Genomic DNA, 21,110 nt, shown 5'->3' with positions numbered 1-21,110 from the left:
GCCATGTACTATTGTTACAAGTAGTGAAATTCCCATATATTCCCATGAATCTATGTCTCCATCAGAAATGATTGTCACATAATTTCCATATTAATTCCTCCATTGGAATGATGTGTGTTTGGCCTAATAAATGCAAACTCCAAAACTCTCAGTTCCTATGCGTGAAATTTTAAGGTAAGGTTGCTTGAATACTCAGAGATATCATTTTCAAATAATGTCAGGAATATTGTCAAGAAAAGAGAGATCAAATCTTAACAAGCATTGAAAACACAGTTAGCATTCTAGCATCTTAAAACCCGTCATCCTTATTTTCCACAACCTGCCCATATCACACATACCCCTAAACTAAACTTATTGCAGCTGAAGGATAAATATTCAGATTGAAGTCCGTTTGTATTTAAAATTAACTAAAGTATGGATTAATCCTCTCCAATCGTAAAACAGGAGGTAGGCATGCAGACAGGGATAAGACAAAATTCAGTGCATCCATGCCCCCAGGCACAAGTACTCAACACTCTCTGAATGTGAAGTCATTTATGAAGTCCTTTACAACATGCAGTCAAAGAGGTTAATTGAAAAATTTCTTAATGTCATTATGAAAGAACTAGATTAACCCAAGTTAATTCACTTTATTGTTCAAAATAAAGAGGAATAAGCATTGAACTCACTTGCAAATTTGGGGCATGAATTAGGGGTGAGATGTTGTCTTTAAGGACTCTGCCAGTTTAATTAAGATATGGAAAATTGCTTATTGTTCTTCACCACTAAAGTGCTAGGAATTAACAGCCAAATGTGATGCCTGTGCCTTTCATATCTCTACCATGTGTTTGTTTGTTTAATACCCATAAGACTACATCATTAAACCTCAAGCACTGATTTCACTAATTCAGCACCAGAGCTACATGCTACAGCAGCAAACACCTTTTCTAGTCAGTCATAATTGAACAGCTGGATATAAAATGCATTCTTATTTTTAGGTTCCTATCTAACTTTGACTTGAACCCAAGTACTTTTTTTTCTTCCAAAGCAAAATATCTTGCTGTCTTTGTAAGACTTCTCTCTCTCTTTCATATAACAACACACTCAAATTAATAGGCTTTATCTAGGTTAGCAGGAATTCAAAACAATGGATGCTAAGTCCTTGCTGTAACCATTTTCACAATGCACCATTCTCTTTTTCCTCTAGGAAGTATTACTTAAAAGAGCAGCTGACCTTGTTGAAGCTCTGTATGGCATGCCCCACAACAATCAGGTATGCCCTCATTGTCTTACCAACTTACCCATTTATTCATATCTACACTGATATTGTAGTTATCAGTGTACAAATATATTGTAATAAATCATACTGTGATTTATTTGATTTTGGTTGAATGTGTTGCATCAACTTACTCATTACGGTTTAGAAGCCATGGTTTATGGTTTAGGATCTGAAGTGCCTGTTGTGGGTTTTTTCAACTATAGTTAAAGCAAATTCCGGTCTTGGAACCCAGTCCTACAATTGCAAGTATTTTCAACTTGAACGTCTAACAAAGTACCAGTACAAAATTCTGTTGGCAGTTTGATATGAAACAAGTGCTCTGAAGCAAAATTTAAATTCCTTGATTCTTTTAGTCTCAAAACCAGTTTTTCTATCCCAACGTAATAAATTACAAAAAAAAAAAAAAGAGAGAGAGAGAGGTGGTAGTGATGGAGAGGCATGGAACTCCAAGGATATGAAGCTGTATGCAGAGCCGTGATGGTGCAGTGGTTAGAAAGCAATATTGCAAGCTAATTCTGCCGACTGCCAGCAGTTCGATTCTCACTGTCTCAAGGTTGACTCAGCCTTCCATGCTGCTGAAGTTGGTAAATGTGGACCCAGATTGTTGGCGGCAATATGCTGATGCTATAAATGCTTAGAAAGGACTGTAAAGCACTATGAAGCGGTATATAAGTTTAAGTGATTTTGCTATATGGCATGCCCCACAACAAGCAGGTAGATCCCGATTGTCTTCCTTGCCAATACAGTCATGGCCAAAGAGGTCCACAAGGACATTGGTACCATCAAGCAGATCACAGCTTTAAAAACACTGCTGCACCAAATAAAAACACAAGTTGTTTATTGCAAAATATCAAAACGATAATTTGTTATGTAATACAAAAAGAAGTGTTTTTTTTTAAAGAAACAGATGTCATATTAGTAAGAGCGCTAGCAAGATTTTTAAACTATTTCTGCCCTGGGTTCACTATTGGAAAATTGCACATTTTTACTGTACAATATACAATACTTGTAAATTAAAAGGAATGTAATCTTGCCAAGAACACAGTAATCCTGCCTGATATAACCATAGGTCAATAGGCATCATTTATTAGGATTTGCTGAATGAAATATAGGGTAATTAAATGATATTATATGTTAGAAAAATTATCCATTTACTGTTTCATAGGAAATAATCCTGAAACGAGCAGCTGATATTGCAGAAGCATTATATAGTGTGCCACGTAACCACAATCAGATTCCTACACTTGCCAACACTCCAGCTCATACTGGTATGATGGGAGTAAATTCATTTAGCAGCCAGCTAGCAGTTAATGTTTCAGAAACATCACAGGCTAACGACCAAGGTACGTGAAGAATTATGAATTATGCAGCAAAGTTATTTCATATCTCACCCTTGTACAAAACCATTATGCAATTAGCTGCCTGCTTATTGGGATTCTTTCAATTTTATTTTGTTCCATCATGCTAATTGGAGAGAGTTAATAACTTGAATTTGATAATAACTAAGCATTGTAAAATATGAACTTTGAAAAACAGTATTTTTAACTTTGTAAAGATCACTAGTGCATATCTTCCTATGTTCTTCCTCACACCTACAATTTGCTTTTTGCTACCAGTCTCTTTCAGTCAAATCACACTTCTTCCTTTATAAAGTTTTTACCAAATTTTTTTTTTATAAAGAGACCGTCAGAAACTATCATCAGCAATGATTTACAATTACAGGTAGTCCATGACTTACAAACACAATTGATCCCAAATTTTCTGTTGTTAAGTGAGAATTTATTCAGTGAATTTTACACCATTTTAGGACCTTTCTTGGCTCACTTAATAAGCGAATCACTGCAGTTAATAAGTTAATGGCCTAGTTATTCTGGCTTGTCAGAATATCACAAAAGGTGATCACATCACCTTGGAACATAGCAACGGTCACAAATATGAACTTATTGCTAAGCACCTGAATTTTGATTACATGGTGATTTCATAACATTGAAAAACAGTCATAAGTCACTTTTTTCAGTGCTGTTGCAACTTTGAACTGTCATTAAATGAACTGTTGTAAGTTGAGAACTACCTGTATAGTTGCCTATCTTTTGAGTAGAATAAATGTCTGTGTTACAGTTAACAGGAATTTTGATACCCACTTTCTACTAAACTTGACATATTTGACTAAAGCATGCTTCAGTAAATTTATTTTGCTAATAGCAAAATATATTAGAGTTATGGTGATACATAAATTTCCATCTGGTTTCAAGATGCTGTTTAAACTACGGGTTAATAGTGTCAAAATAAGTTAGCCTTCCTTGAGCATATCAAAAGTATTTGGGTGAAGGACTTTGAATGGTTTTATTTCCATATTTCAATGATAAGAGCTTTCTTTGTTTTCTAAATCTAAAGCAACTATTTTATCTTAATTTTTGACACATATAAATAAGAAAATATATAACATGGTCATTTGATACTGTGTTTAATCTGAAACATAAGCAGGAGCTTCTTTCTTGGACCTGGCCTCGAAGAAATTACACAAATTTGGGGACGATACCGTAATTCTTGTAACGCTAAATTCTAGGTTGATGCTCAGTATGGGCAAAGCCATTGACTATGTACTAAAACAGCTATTTGCAGCCAAATACACTGACTCAATTAATTGTGGCTGATAATTGCAAAGCTAACAATAGAATATGGAATAAATCCGTCTGATTTACTTTCACATAGACATGGATTGATTGCATATAATTCCTATGATTCACGACCCAACATCTTTTTCATGGGATTTTCAAATGTATTATTTTGCAATTTAACAAAGCTTTTTTTACTCATGTTGCTGTCGAAAATGTGTCCCCTATACATGAAGTATAGTTGTTTGTTATATTTGTTCAACATTTATTAAAGCATGATAAATAGAACACATTCTTTCTTATTTCTGCTAGGAAATTACCAATCTTAAGAAGGAAGATTTTCTTTGAAACATTTTTTTTACATCTCTGCAGAAAGCTACATGACTTTACAACTGCTTTTGCAAAATATGTGACCTGAAAACTTTAAAAGGGAAAGCTTAGATTTTGCAATCCAGCCATTTAAATTATGAGAATTATTGATAAAGACAAATGTGAATGAAAATGACACAACCACATTGAAAAAAAAATGTGATTGCCAGAAGCAGGAACAACTCAGAGTAATCACAGAAGGTTTAAGTAGAGAAGGTGTGAAAAAAATGACCTTTCCATGCAAAGAGAATGAAAGAGCAAATGACATAAGCCAACACGGTGCGATCAGTCAAAAGTCTGCAGTCTGTGTCCCAAAGGTGCTTTTCCAAAAGGCATCTGGACTTTCTTGGGGTTTTTTTTTTCCTTGAAACTGTTTTGCTTCTCATCCAAGAAACGTCTTCAGTTCAGGTTCTAGGATGAGAAGTGAAACATTTTCAAGAAAAAAACAAATCCAGTTGCCTTTTGGAAAAGCACCTTTTGAGACTGGGATGGGACAACTTGCCATGACCAATTCACCATAGCCAACTCGTTGTGGCCAACCTGCTCTGCTGAACTTGCCATGGGATAATTCGTCATGGTCAGTTCACTGCAGGACAACTTGCTGGAGGGCCAATTCAATAATTCAATTTAATTATTTAAAATAATTTTAAAAATATTTTAATTTTTGTCATTCACATTTCATTTTATCCCTCCTTTGGCATCCTATCTTTAACAATTCTATTCCACCATTTCTTTGACATTAGTGTAATTCTTGTCCTCTGACGAGTTGGCTATGTTGGCTTGGCCTGCAGTGAGTTGGCCATGGCAAGTTTGCTACGGCGAGTTAGCTGCAGTAAGTTGACCACAGAGAGTTATCCTAGATCACTTTGCAACAGCCTTGACATGGATGATTGAGAATTTCCATGGACATTTAACCGTGCAATCTATGATGTTGTAGGAAACTCTTCATGCCCCATAATAATCATCCTTTTCTTGGGATGGGTTTTTCCTCCCAATTCAGTAGGTTACAGTCGCAACACAAGCAGTGTTTCCCCGCGAGGATACGTCCCAAGCAGTACTCCTCAACAGTCCAATTACAACACAGTCAGCAATAGTATGAATGGATATGGCAATGCCAGCATGCCCAACCTTGGTGTACCTGGTTCCCCTGGATTCCTTAATGGCTCGACCGCGAACTCCCCTTACGGCAGTAAGTCTTTATTTCTAAGGCACATCATTACATCATTCCTGTTTGTTAAGAACTTGCTTTGTTACTTCCTTCGATGTAAGCTACTGGATAAAAGGAGGGGTGACTCTGGAGGCTGGATAGTTAAAAAAGAAAAGGAAAAAGATCAAGGACAACATATTGGTACTTTTAAAAAAATTAATGCTAAAAGAGGAAAAAGTAAGTACCAGATTGGACTGCTCAATTTACAATCAAAGTCCAAGACAAAAGAGTTTGCCTGTTATCCAGAGCGTGGCAAGCCAAAGCATTTTATTTTTATATATGTTATTATCCTTCCCCTAAAGGGGCGAGGCCCTACGATACATCTTTTTTTCCCCCTCCCTTCCTGTTTGCCATAAACATCCTCAATATGAGTCCTGATTATTTTTGCTTTATTGCAGTAGTGCCGTCAAGCCCTACCATGGCAGCCTCTTCGGTCACCCTTCCTTCAAACTGTAGCAGTACACACGGCATTTTCTCATTCTCACCTGCCAATGTCATCTCTGCAGTGAAACAAAAGAGCGCCTTTGCTCCTGTGGTCAGGCCCCAAGCTTCTCCTCCGCCATCTTGCACCAGCGCAAATGGAAATGGGCTTCAAGGTGAGCTGGATCTCTCTATTACGTTTCCTCTGATTTCAGGGTTTTGATGTTTTTTCCCATTCAGAAGATGACATTTTTCAAGTTTTGGAAAAAAAAAAAAACCCACCAGATTATTATCACGAGCAAATATCAAAAGACAAAAAAACCTCAAACTTTAGAAACAAAATGCATAGGGTTTTTTTTTAATGGCTTTTACTGCAGGAACAAAAGCTTGATCTTAAACGCAGCAGCAAAAACCATAGCCTACGATTTTAATTTAAGCTGATTATTTGAATCCTTATATTAGAAGAAGGAATAAGTGTTTGCCCATCATTTCTCCTTAAGGTTTTATGCATTGATTTTTAAACTAAAGTCCAAATACGGAATGTTTCTCATAAACCAGGTTTGTTCCTTTAAGTTTGTATATATTTTATGCATCCAATTTTTATTTTTATTTTGCACAGTGATATTTTAATCGGCAGCATTTCCAAGGTAGGACTAATACTAGCCCTGAAAAACGTCAAGAAATATTTGACATTTGTTCAGGGCTGCTATTGTTCCCCTACAAGTCTAGATTTCTGCTTGCACTGGATCTTATTCCAGTTCAACTGTGAATAGAAATACCAGAATAAATAACTATTAAAAAGCTTGAGGACATTAATGAGTAAACATTTTCAGAGGGAAGGAAAACCACTTAGGATATAAGATTTTTATTTAGAAATCTTTATACCTTTTTCAAATGGAAGCTTAACATCTGTCTGAGTTGAATTGATCTGAAACGTATCTGTGATGTACATCAAAACACAATCTAAGCATTTAAGACCATATAAATTGCTAGAAAGTACTACAATATTGTAGCAGCCACTCCCTCTTAGTTAGCAGAAGTATTCACATTTTAGAATTTTTATCATGTCAACTTTGTAGTATGCACTATGTAATCCAAATACAACTTTCAAGCATATTTTATATAAGTGTTATAAAAAAAATAAGGGCAGTCAAATTTTTGCCATTAAATAGGCTATTTTTGACTTTTTAAAAAGAGACTACTTTTTAAAAATATCCACTAATAAAAAATAGTGATTGATATGCCACTGTATTTGGTTCAAGAGTAGAGATCAGAAATTGCTCTGTTTGTTGCTTGGGACCCAAGCTACAGATCTTTCCTTAAATCTGATGTCTAATTCCTGAGCAAATAAAAACAATTAATTCAGTTCTTTTGTTCTTCTGGGATTACCTGATCACTAAGAGCATTCTGACTCTTAAAAAATCACTTCCAGTTAATGAAATCCAATATAGTCTTCATCAATCTTCTTCCATCACCCAGACTATTTTACTAAAAAAATAGTTTTGCTGTCTTCAACTCCAGAAATTGAGTGAGACAGAAGGTTTGTGAAAATTCAGACCTATTCAAGGTGAACTAAATTGGCCTTATCCTGCTCTAGGCTCCATAATGTTCAGCTCTGGATTTGCCAGGTGCGTGAATTTTGGTGAATGGCCCTGTCATTAGATGGCATATCCCAACAAGCAATAACCAAGCCAGGCAAATCAAATGTAAGGAATAAAATATGTAACCAAACCAATCTCTGCTTGAAAGATATTTGTTAGCCAATGTCATGCTTCAAGGCATCAGTTATTTAGAGTGGGCACATCTTTCTCAACATACATCTTCTCAATTTTTTATTTATGCATTAGCAAATGTGATATAAATAATTTCATTTTAATTTCTTGTCCCTGGGAATAGTTGCTTTAAAAAAAAACCACCAGAATCCTTTTTACAATTCTAGCAAATTCTGTTTGTTAGTTGAATAATTTAATCATCTTCTGAATTTTATCTGTTATATGAAATATAGCATTTGATAAGTTATTTATTTGGCCTTTATTACATTGAAGAACTAAACCAGCCACAGTTTAGTATTTTGCAGGAACTGAAAACATTATTAATCAGTACAAAAATAGCAAAGAGCTTTTCATATAGTTAAATTAAAGTTAGACATTTTGATTTAAATAAATATATTTGAGAATTATTCAAGTAATTGTTACCTGAGAATAATAGTTGCTTCTAATTGGAAACCTGTAGTAACCACGTGCCTCAACTGTAGATCGGCATTGAGAAGTTCACTACAGGCAAATCTTGAAGCAGATAATTGGTTATATGTAGCCTAGATTTTCTGATTTACAGTCAAAGGTTTCGTGTAATCTTAAATGGCAGTAGGTAAATCAGGGGTCTCCCAGCTTTATTTATTCCTTTCTTCTACCTCTATTAGAGCTCTTTTTCTGTCAATTAGTAGAAATATATCAAGGCACTTCCTCTCATCTTCCTTTCATAATGCGTCAGAAACCCTAAACCCCTCCTTTCTCCCATTCTTCTATGCAGGAGTCTCTGGAAATTTACCAGTGCCTCAGCCCTTCCTCCCTCCCTCCTGGCTGTAATTTTAAATCCCCAAACCAGTTTAGGAATCCTTTGTAGCCCGCATCTTCCTCTTCCAGCATCTACTACTGATCTCAGGAAATGGGAGAGGTAATTATGAATATGAATTGCTAAATATGCCAGCCTCTTCCCAATAAATATCTCTCTATATATATTTGTATGAATGGGCTTTGTTTTTTCCTCATATCCGGCCTGAAAGCCTGAATCAATGGATGCTGCTTTATATGCAAGGAGATATCCATATGATTCAATTTCCACATTACAGAATAACATGTGAAGAAGTGTGTCTTGAACAAGAATTTTTAGACGGTATATTTTTTTATAAAGGTAGCCAGGAGGAGGAACAGGTCTAAATGGTTCCAAGTGGGATTTAAGACATAGAAACCTGAAAGGAAGTAGATCTCAACGATGTTTTCTCCTGATTGAGAAAGCATCATTTGCAATATCAAGAAAACAAATAATCTTTACCCGGGCTAATCAGGCCAAAGATTTTGATGATTAAAAAGCTGATTCAAACATGGGGGAAGCGTTCACTTAGAAGCTGGCCCTCATGAAAAATCACCCTCAAGTCAATGCACTATCATGTAAAATAGAAGATCTGACCTGCTTTCCTCCCCCTGATCTGGGATATATTGGCTTAGAAATAACTATAATGAATGGAATGGATACTTTTTTTTCAGTGCCATCTTGAAATTATATAATCCCCATTTGTATACCACACCATCCTTTTTTTTTAAGTTTGTTGTCTTACATTTTGAACCTCTTCTCACATGAATTCATTTCCTATCTATATACCCCACTACATATTGAACAAGATATACATTTTGAAAATTAATAGAATTATGCGAACGTGCATAGAACCACTTTCGGCTACGGAAGTTCACTTGATGATTTCGTGCCAGTCTCCTATCTTGATCCATTCTAACCCATGGGTCAAGTCAAAGATTTTATTACAGACAAAGGCCAACCCTATTACAGTTGATTAAAGAGAATAATAACCCTTATGGCTAATTAATATATACCTATTAAAAATTCTAACAAACTTCACTTACATTAAATTACGGCAGCTACTGTAACTGTTATTTCCTCTCTCGTGTGGCAAGCTGTTACACACAATTTTGCCATATTTTGGATAAGGTGTTCATATACGCACCAATAATTAGTAACTGCAAACCAAATTCTGGTTGCAGACTCTAATCATAAAACTGCACCTGGTACACACCTCAGAAGCTGCACAATTGCCCTGAGAAACCTGGTTTGTATTAATATGAGCATTATGTAATTAGAGTATGTGTCACAGCAGACTATAAACAAACTGAGCCAGTGATTTCAACTGGAACAATTTGACGGCAGCCAAGACCAAACCACGTAAGCCATCAAACATGGGGGAAAATATAAAAAAATGTGGTGAATATCAGAAAAATTAAGATGGCTGTTGTAATTCTTTGTTCTGCTGGTGCTATTTGTAATTTTATTCCTCCTGAAGAATTGTATGCCACCCCTTCACTTAACTGAAGAATTTAACTTGCTCTGTCTATTGAAAATGGTCAAGTCAATGGTGCAGCTTCAGTGTTTTGGCCATTATTTTGATCTTTGGGTACTTCATGAATAAATTATCCTTGCTACAATTACAGGCTAATGCCTTTAGTACCAAATAAAGTTGTTGAGAGTGGAACGGCGTAATCAATGTACAATAATACCAGAATGTTTAAATCAGATAATCTAGGTGAATGTTGCTGCACTATATTTAGGTTTTTGGATAAGATGTTGATATAGAGATTAAAGAAACCAAACACAGTTTTGTTTTACACTAAGTACTTGCATTAGGTATTGCATCAGAGAGTATCCCATTCACAATGCATCTAATTCTTACATAGGTATAGTTTTAATCTGTTGGTAGATAAAAGCATAAAGTCAAGATTGCAACACTTATCGATTAGGTATTAAAATAGTTTTAAGAGTTTCTTCCCTAAACTCCTTTTTTTTTGTCCAATCCAAAGTTTTTCATTGTTAAGTGCCAGCTTAGACTTGGCTTACAACACTCAACAAACAATTTGGTCTATAATATCCATCCATTTTTTCAAGGAATTATAATAGCCAACCCTCCCTCATAAAGTATCCCCTCTGTCTATTGAGGTACTCCATCGATAGTTATGAGAAAAGCTGGAGGAGAAGTATACATCTTTTTCAGTTCCCAGAAGAAAAGCAGAATATATATATTTATCAAACAAATGTTGCTATATTTGAAAGGTCTGATAGAAAGAAGATGATGTTATTTTTCTAATGTGATTAAGCAATAAATGTATAGCTTTTTTTCTGAATCAGTTTAGGTTGTTTGATATTTCCATCCTTAATAACTCTCTTGAGATTTGGTTCAGATATATATTTTTAAATGCCTTTATATTGTAGTAAAACAAGTGCACAGTTTGCTTGGCTAGGTGATAGAAACAGAATCAACAAATCTTGGGGAGCTGAATGAAATTTTGCTTCACCAGCCCAAATATATATTTGGTGGTTTCCCTCTAAATTTTATTGGAAATTAATAATAGGAAGAAACATGAAGGGCCTTCATTTGTCTGTTTGTTTGCTCAATTTCTGTGGCTTCCCATCTCAGTCAATAACTCTGAGCAGCTTATGATTCATAATGTAATAATATAATAATAATAGCAATAGCCTTTAGACTTATATACTGCTTCATACTGCTTTACAGCCCTCTCTAAACAGTTTACAGAGTTAGCCACTTGCCCCCAACAATCTGGGTCCTCATTTTACCGACTTCGGAAGGATGGAAGGCTGATTCAACTTTGACTCAGGGAGAATCAAACTGCTAGCAGTGAGCAGAGTTAGCTTACAATATTGCATACTAACCACTGCGCCACCACAGATAATAATTATAATAACAACAAGGGTGTACATACACTGACTTGTAGTATAACTGATATTTATCTTATCAATTAATAATAAAGATTCAAAGGAAATAATAAAAAGAAATTAATGTTTGAAATTTACATTCTAATATATACTTTTTCTAAAAATTACTTTTTGCAAGCTAAACTCCATGTAGTAAATTTCAGAAAATTTAGCCATGTCCCGTAAAACCTCTTTGAGATGAATGCATGTGAACCCTGACCTACATCATTTGGAGGATGGTTGCCTTAATTTCATTTACTTGTGAAATGAGTTTACTTGAATAGTTTAGCAAGAAGCGGACAAAAAGATCCCACACCCTGATTTTTTTCACTACTCTATGATTTAGGTGCTGATTGTATCCATAGCCCATTTCCTCCAAAAGCTTCAACTTTTGTCCTGATCCCAAACTTGAATCATGTATTGACAGACAGAAATAGAAGCTACCAAAATCAGGAATAGTAACAGAGGATATTGGATTTACCAAAATCTTAATCCTAAACATACAACTAATCTTTGGCTTGCAACCACAATTGGGACCAGAATTTATATTGCTATGCAAGACAATTATTAAATGAGTTGTGCACAATTTCACAAATTTTTGGCCATAGTTTTTAAATGAATCACATGGTTGATGAGCAAATTCAGCTTTCCCCATTGATTTTGCTTGTTGGAAGCCAGCTAGGAAGATGACAAATGGAAATTCTCAGATGTTGCAACCATCATCCTGAACTTTGATCATGTGACTGGAGGGATGCTGCAATGGTTGTGCAATATGAGGGCTGGTCATAACTTACTTTTTTCGGTGCCATTATAATTTTGAATGGTACTAAATGAATGGTTGTAAGCCAAGGCTATCTGTAATTGAGTTGGTCAGTCAATCTCCTTTGATATAGATATTTATGAACTGGAACACTTGGGCATAGCATCTCTGAAGGATAACATTCCTTTGTAATCTGAGATAATATGAGAACTACAGAGCACAGGTTTTCTGTAACCTTGTCCAATATTAAAGAAAAAAAACTATATTTTAAAAGCAAAATGAGCCTCCTGTTCACATCTCTTCCAGTGTAATACAAACATATATACTTGTATAGCATGGTTATTTATCTAGCACAGACTTAAAAATATAATTATTTTTGTTGTGCTATGATATTTTTATCTATAATATCCAAACCTAAACTCTTTTTACTACAAGAAATGGCACTGAGAATAACAGTACTAAGAAGAAAGAGACAAATATTTTGAAGAACACAGAATGTTTCCACCCATTACATGTTCTTTGAAAATATTATTTCATCAAAAATATAAACCATAAGCTTTCTTTTTAAAAAAAATCACTTTTCAAAATGTGTTGATAATTTCAGCTTGCCTGTCCTTTTTAACATCCCTGGGAAATCAGTGGCATGATCACATTTAATACATATAAATTTAGAACATAACCCAAAAGTGGCTAATTAGAGATCTGTTCTTCTCCATTTGTTCACGTTCATTTATGTGTAAGTTCACAATATAAATGAAATGGTATTGTGGACTTTATTAGGCGAGTGGTAAGAGCCAGTCATAGAAAGACTACATCTTCTGTTACTTATGTAGGAAAAAAATATAAACAGCACTATGAATTAATATAAAAAAATCTTGGCACCTATCAGAATTCAATGTTGTATGAATATTCCTCGTGCCATCATTGTTACAGTTTCCAGTTAAATCACGATTTACCAAGAATATAATGCAGACATATGTCTATGGAGATTCTCAGTCATCCAGGCCTTGGTTGTCCCAAAGTGCTTTTTCAAGAGGCAACTGATTTTTCTAGGTTTTCTTTGAAGATGTTTCGCTTCTCATCCAAGAAGTTTCTTCAGCTCTGGGTAGAGAGAGCTTTAGAGCTGAAGAAGCTTCTAGGATGAGAAGTCAAGTGCTTTCAAAGAAAAAACAGCCCAGCAGTCCAGTTGAAAAAGCACCTTTGGGACAATGCAGACACATATTTATACAATATATATCATTTTGTCACTGCCCAGAGTTGTCTTGTGAGTGAAATGGCCTTCTATAAATTTGATATATAAGTAAAATAAAATAATATATGTTGGTGAATATAATTGTAAGTGTATATATACAATATGTGTGTATGTGTGTGAGAGGGAAATAATATATAGCTGTTTAGATAAATATGAATGTTCTGAAGATCATTTGGAAGCATACTAAGGAAGGAACTTACGTTTCTCATTTATATTTGGTTTATCAACTAAGCACAGGCATAGTTGAAGACATACATATAAGATATTCCTTATGTGGAATCCAGGCGTTTTTTATTTTCTTCTCATAAAGGTCAAGATAGATGAGTTCAGTTACAAGAAAGTAGCTATTCAAAGACAATATATTGTTCTTCTCTCAACAGGTTTTCCCATGCAAAACTCTAATCACTAAACTGTAGGTAGCCATTTATATATTAGAGTTAACCACAAGATCACATGCTAGATGGCACCGGTAATGCTGGGTTTGAGTTCATGCCCTGTTTACAAAATTGTATTGTTTGAAGAAAGATATATTTATATCCCCCCTCCAAAAAAAACATGCTTGAGAAGAAGATGAAAAGAGTTTCTTCTGTTATGAATCCATCTCAAAATTAAAATCCACAATTGCAATCATGGTGTTTAGATTTGTTGCCTTGCTTGTTTAATAATGGACCATGCAGGACACTGAAAGCCAATATCTCCATCACTGTTTCATTAAATTACAGGAGGGTGAAATGTGGTTGAAGGTTGCTTTTTCCATTATTGCCCCTACTTTGACACAACCCATGCTACTAAATGCTGATGGCGTTATTAGTATTCATTGCCATCAATTAATGGAAGAGAGCCGACTGTAGGTAACCGAAGCTGTGCTCTGTCCCTCATCTCCGAACTGCATTTACACACAAGGGAATGCTTACTGGCCACAGATTGTGAACAATGCCTCCCATTCCTTTACCATTTGGTATTGTTTCTTCCAGTCCTGATGGCATCATTGTGCGGAGCTAACTACATTGGAACTCTGCCATATTGGAGGAATTCACAGCTGGCAAGAGCTGGCTGCCATCCAGACAGTGGCACGTAGGGGTCGAAATGCGAGAGCATCTGGCTGTTATGCTCCATCTGTAAACCTGTGACTAATCCCTCCATGTAAACAAAGACATGTTCCAAATAGTGTGCACAATTTGCCCAGTCCCATTAGTTATACGGAATACCAGAGGTATTGCTCTCAAAAACATAAGAGTATAAGGAATGTACATTTTCCTAAACCTAGTTTCTGCCAGGGGCTTTATTTGTATATAAATAATATGTTATAAGTAAGTAGCAAACTGGATGGAAAAAAAACACACATCTCCCATAGGATGATGATGGACCTGTAGAGAAAAGTGTGGTTTATGCATGACATTTGCTTCCTGCCCTTCAAATTTCATGAGTACCATGTACCATGTAAACTGATTAAATTGGGTGTTCATAACTCTAGCCATTCCATATGACAAAAGAATTCATGATAATTAGTATTCCCAAAGATCTCTGAGCTGAAGTATGAAACTTGGTAATTTTAAGGTCAAAGAACTTGCACCTAATACAATTATACAAAGATTAGGTCCACAGCTATGCCCTGAAACAGGTGTGCGCTTTTGTGGCAGTCGTATCCATGTCATCCATCGGTCTATATACTTGCTTGTCTTTTCCAAATTACAACGTTTTCTTATAACTCAATTGGCTTTAATCTATCAATTGAAAGCAAAATTTCAAAGTAACCGTGGATCTGAGTGTGTACTAAATACATACTATAGCTTGTATGTGGAGGCCTTTGCCACATAATATCTTTGTCCCCAAAATAAATATTGAAGATTTTAAAAAGCCATGATCATCTAAAAAGCAAAAGCTCAATCTACCCAACATGATTCAAACTAAGAGCAACTTTCCTCCTTTGACCATAATATTTCTATCCTACCCTAACATATACTCTGCTACTAATCTCAGAATCAAATCTACATGGTACAAATAAGCAGAAACTTGCTAGCTGTTTACGTGTTTTCATGATTTGGCAACCAATCAAATTTACATTGCATGTTGGTGGACTTGAAGCTGCTCTTGTTCTCCTTCCTCTACACCCAACATGTAGAGTGTTATCCCTTGTCCTTTCATCTTTGAGAGCTTATAAAAAGACCACCATACCTTCCAGAAAAACCTAGCAAGAAAATTGCCTACAAGAAGAGAGGAGAGGGGAGGAAAAGAAAGGACAGGGAAGGGAAGAAAGTAGGGAAGGGAAGGAAATCCATAGAGGGAAAAAATAATGCATTTTTGGCAGCTTCAGAAATATCAAATTTAATGGTAGAGCTGCTGTGAAATTACATTGAACGACACTTCTTACAGCTCAGATTCCTTATGCTGCTTATTTAAGCACATGGATAGTCATGCAAAGAGATTGTATTACATAAGAAATGTGTACATACAACAAGCTTTCAGGGAAAAAATACAACAGCAATTCTGAGATAAATTGATATTTTTTGAAATTAATGAACTGGGAAATTGAAGTTCACATGACTAAATAAAAATGTATTAATATTTCTTGTAGAAAAATTAATGAGAAACAGTGTCATGATAACATGTAAGTACTATTAGGTTAAAACCATCCAAATTATGACACTGCTAGTTAGTTAACTAGAACACAATGACAAGTTTTAAAATCTTTTTGCTTAACAAGCTTTTCTTTGCATCTAATATATAATTCTATAAATATCCTGAATAAGGGAGGATGTGCATCCTGATTGCATTTAAAATTTAGAGACATTCAGTACAGGTATTCAAAGCCCTAGCTTTGCTGGATTTAAACCTGTAGTCCCATGCTTAGGATAAGACACTAGAGACTATCTGCAAACTTGCCTTCCCTAGTAAGTGCTTTGGCGTATTCCTACAGTGCTTCAGTAATTGCATTAATGCTACTATTTCTTTAAAGTAGGTAGTATCGGTTCCTGGGGCCAGAGATCATGCAATGCTGTTGGTATTTTGACCCTGAGCTTTTTGTGTGCAAGAGAGAGGAGCACTGGGACTTCCTTCTACACATTTCAAAAATTAACATGAGCTAACAAATAGGAGATTTCAACTTATGGCTTGTTATAGTGCTTTGATGGATTCCAAAGCAGATGTAAGATAGTAGACTTTGATCTCAGAAAGTCACTGACTTATTAAAGTCAGCATACAATTAGAAGAAAGTGCTAATTAACAGAATGTCAAAACTGAAGCTGTCCATTTAAATCTGAGTGCTTGAAAAAATGTGTGTGTATGTGTGTATGTGTGTGTATATATATATATATATATATATATATATATATATATATATATATATATATATATACATACATACATACATACATACATACATACATACATACATACACACACACACACACACACACACACACACACACACACACACATACATACATACGTATATTCATTCATTCAATCATTCATTCACTTTTTCATTTATGGAACTTGAGAAGTGTCTGGTTCTTGATTGGTGAGTGAGCTGGCCTTATCTGACATTACCAAAAATGCCCATGTTGTTTCTTAGCTGTCAACATAGGCTTTCTCTAGGGAGTCTGGCCCACCGTTTGCCATTAGCAAAATGCTAAGAGATATATCACACATGTGGGAGATAGGATACTTTGTGCAAGCGCACACACACGCACGCTCCCACACAAACACACACACACACTTTCACACAGGTCAGAGTTCTTTTCATGTCAAAGCCAAGTCTTTCCAAAAAAAAGCTTTGTGAATAAAATCCAATTTTAAAAATAAAATATAGAAGAGAATAAAGGAAAGGAAAGGATTCTCTTATTGGATAGTTACTATACCAAAAACAGATCCAACTCTTTGATAGCTACTGTCTTGCCAGATAAAAGGATCTATCAATTGTTTATCCAGATCTCTTTTCCATGCAGTACCTCAGTCACAAAGACTGACACACTGCTACATTTCTGCATCTATCACTATTGTGAATTCCAAATGCATTTCCGTTATATATTCTATTTATGGAGTTCTTTGATACCTAATTGGGCACAATCTTTTTTTCCCCATAAACCTTAATCTGTCTACAAAAGATACATGAACAGTATTTTTTTTTAGCTCTAGTCAAAGGCATCTGGTTCCTAATCCAAGTGTTTTAGGAAATGGATTTAGTGAATGCTTCCTAATGATTTTGAGACATTGGTGCTGTGAAGAATTAGGTGTGGTCCGCGTTAGCTGTTTTGCTTGCTTGTATATTCTTTCTTTGCAAGTTCCAATACATATTGCACATAAATTAATAGTACCTTCTCTCTCTTTTTTTTTCAGCTATGTCTGGGCTTGTAGTTCCGCCAATGTAAATTCATTTTTTTGTTTAGCTACTGTAGCACCAAGTTCAGAAGATGAGCTTTCTAGGGGACATGTTTAGTATATAAGATATGCTGATGGAACCAGTATCTTCAAAATACAATCAGCAAAACATTGAAATGCTACAAAACAAAAAACAAACTTTGTTTAAAAAAGTTTATTTAAAATACTAAGAATCAACATGCAAACAATCAACTTCTTCATGAACAATTCCATTTTATTGACTGAACTTCTCTCATATTTTCACATTTCTTGGTCCTGAAGAAAAAGGAAAAAGCGACACCTATTTTGTATAAAGTTTCTGATTACGTCTTGGCTATGTCTAGTACTTGCTATGTGTCGGGAAAAACTTTGTGGATGCACCATTTTGATTATCATGAAAACACTGATGAAAAATGCCTCCAAAACATTTTTCTGTACTCATAACTAGATTCACAATGGTTGTGTATCTCTATAATGTGAAATATTTTTTTGTGGTGAAAAAAGGGGGCCAAGGAGGAGGTATGAGCCATCAAAACTGGGGTTGGGGGAAAAAAAGGATGAATATATGATTTCAGATAATTTTGGGAGATGGGAGGATGGTGGAGGGGGGGGGTTGATCATTGCTTAACTTCATCTTAATGAAATGGAACTTTGTAACTTATTGTAGTTAGAAATTGTAACTTTGATATTGAATTCTCTTGCCTTCAACAAGCACACTGACAGAGGAAAATGCTACTGTCTGTTGGTTAAAAAAAATATACTTCCACTGCTAGAGCTTCCTGTTAAGCAAGTGTGATCTGCAACATTTTTTCAACTTTTGCTAGCACTGTATACTATTGCATTCTTAGGCTACTGTGAAGTCTATGTTTCTTGTACCAGAAAATTGTCCTTTCTAGATCCTACTTCCCTAATGTGTTTTGTATGTGGTTATAAAATTGTAGACTTTTGTGATTTTGCCAAAGTTGTAGCTAAATATTTATACACTTGTCTTGAATTTTTTTTCAGATCCACTTAAATATTTAGAAGATCAAATTTTATTCCTTTTAAAGATAAGGAATAAAATAGCCCTACATTACAACTTCCTTTCCCATGAACACTTGCAATCACCAAGGGAATTTATTTTGTAACATATTGATTATAAATATTGTATTTATCTTTGAAATTTTGTATATTTTCACCATTTTTCCTGTATGTATGTTTTTTGTCATTTGACTGGTATTGTGATGCTGTGAAAAGCATTAAGCCAAGAACTGCTGCCTTCATGTGTTTTTGTTTTAAAAAAATGTGTTCATTCATTTCATTTTGTATTTCACAAAGTTGTTATTTGTTTCGACTTTCCATCCTTCTGTTATTTTGAGGAAAAACATTGTTTATTTTTATATTATTTTTAAGTTATCTGAACAAATAATTTTGAAATAAAGTTGTTTGTTGTATAGTTAAAGCAAAATTGTGCCACATGGCTGTAATGAATACTAGTAGAAAATGTGCATGTAATGCGGCCACAGGAAACGGAAGATTCTCCTATGTTGTGTTTCGATTTTCGTTTTTTCTTTCTTTCTCCATTTTCTGATTTCTGATTTCTTTTTAAAAGTTGCCACCCATGACTTTGCCACATAGCTGAACTGTGTTTACTGGGGGAGTGGGGGGGGGAACGAGAATCAGAAGCCTAAATTAAAAAAATAATAAATAAACGAAATTCACTTCTGAAGTTTTAATTACAGTGTTGGCCACATGAACTTCCTTGTATGCCTTAAAATTAGACGTCTTTGAACAACTTTTGTGCTGTTAAACATGAGCTTAGAACAAGTGCATCACTACTTCATTTGGATAATCTATGGTGTATAAAAGCACAAATGTGGGGTGCAGTTTTTTTCTCTGTGACTATAGTTACCTGCCCTCTTTTCACTTTAAGGAGGCTTGCCCCCAACCCCCTAAAAATGGCTAATTGTAATATCATAGCTGACCTTGGTAAACCGTACTCTTGGTCAATGGCTATGTGACCTCTTTTTGTACCTGTTTTCTGCTGCACTCTGCATTATCTGTAACTTAGCACTGTTTAACAAAGAAAGACTTTTTATGCATTTGGGATCAAACCTGATTTTATAACCTTTTTTATTTTCAGATTTTTGTTTTGTAGAGACACTTACAGTAAGGACTGTAATTTATAAACTGGAATGATTCCTTTAATATATTGTGCCTGTTAGTGCCAATCCTGACATCATGGTTCCCCCTCCCCAGCGTTCTTTCTTGCACTAAATATTTTCAAATGCAGCACTGCAAAATCACTTTTGCGCTCTGCAGCAGAATTAAATTTCTCAGCAAAAAGAAGGGACCATTTTTTTAAAATACAAAAGTGCACATTTTCAGGAAATGTTTATAAGAGGTTTTAAAATTGATACAAATATATCACAAATTACAACACATGCCAGACATTTTTCCTGTGAGAGTCATAAGGCTTAGCTAAGTGGAAAAGCCGAAAAAGTCGAACCGAAAGTGAATTGCCTCAGTTTAACTTTATATAAGTATGATTTTGATCTTAAAAAAGAAAGGTCAGGCATACATGATCCGAACGTTTCCTCATAAATACAATCTGTTTTGTGTTTTAGATTAATTAGTCAATTCACTCATATTTCCTCATCTCCAAGTGGGAAACTTCACTAAATGATAGATTTTACTGTTAAAGACCCTACAATAAGATTGTTTTATCTGTACATTTTTCAGATATTTAACTGTATAAAAATGTTCATTTTACACAATATTTAATTAAAGTATTTCTTGTCTGTGAATTTCATTTCTGTTAATTTTTCAGGTTTAATTATAAAAATGTAAGAGCACAGAAGCAAGGAACGGTTGAAATTGTTAAAATGATTTTCGTGTTTTAAAGAGGATACTCCCAGGGTGTAACCAAAGACTTGCTTACTCATTGATTTGAATCGCTGAATATATTACTGATGTACTTTCTCTGAATTCTTCCACTGAAAAGTGTTTTAATTCAGTTGATATCAGATAACTTGAAAGCTGCTATATTTTCCTTGTGATAACTAGTTTGCACAATGATGATTTATATGGCTTAATGTTGTTTTCATTCATTAACAAATATGAATGTGTCAATTTCTTGCCCTATGAAAAAGGAAGGTCAGACAAATTAAATATGATTGATAATTTTGATCGAACAACTTATGCAGAGGTACCTGATAGTCTGATGATGCTGGTTGCTTCTAATGTGAACATAAAGGCAAGCATGTGGGGAAAGAGAAAGATATCAAATACCATATTTTTGGAGTATAAGACGCACCCTTTTCCCTCAAAAAGAGGCTGAAAATCTGAGTGCATCTTATACACTGAATACAGCATTTTTTGCCTCCCGAAACCCCACT

The 21,110-nt window shown here is 34.9% G+C and overlaps 1 protein-coding gene across 1 annotated transcript in view; it reads left to right on the top strand.

Annotated features, from left to right (window-relative positions):
- EBF3 (EBF transcription factor 3) overlaps nt 1–20,316 on the top strand; it is a 193,383-nt gene extending 173,067 nt beyond the window's left edge. Inside the window, 7 exon segments of the mRNA XM_081954292.1 lie at nt 1,187–1,252; nt 2,424–2,601; nt 5,243–5,431; nt 5,848–6,045; nt 18,008–18,132; nt 18,134–18,154; nt 18,156–20,316. Coding sequence (XP_081810418.1) covers nt 1,187–1,252; nt 2,424–2,601; nt 5,243–5,431; nt 5,848–6,045; nt 18,008–18,132; nt 18,134–18,154; nt 18,156–18,302 — 924 coding nt within the window. The 3' untranslated portion in view covers nt 18,303–20,316.
- Nucleotides 20,317–21,110: the final 794 nt, after the last annotated feature.

This window comes from Natrix helvetica (genome assembly GCF_964273705.1).
Source record: "Natrix helvetica genome assembly, chromosome: 5".
NCBI lineage: Eukaryota > Metazoa > Chordata > Lepidosauria > Squamata > Natricidae > Natrix > Natrix helvetica.
Note: the sequence above shows the minus strand (reverse complement) of the source record. Positions and strands in the feature narration are given on the sequence as shown.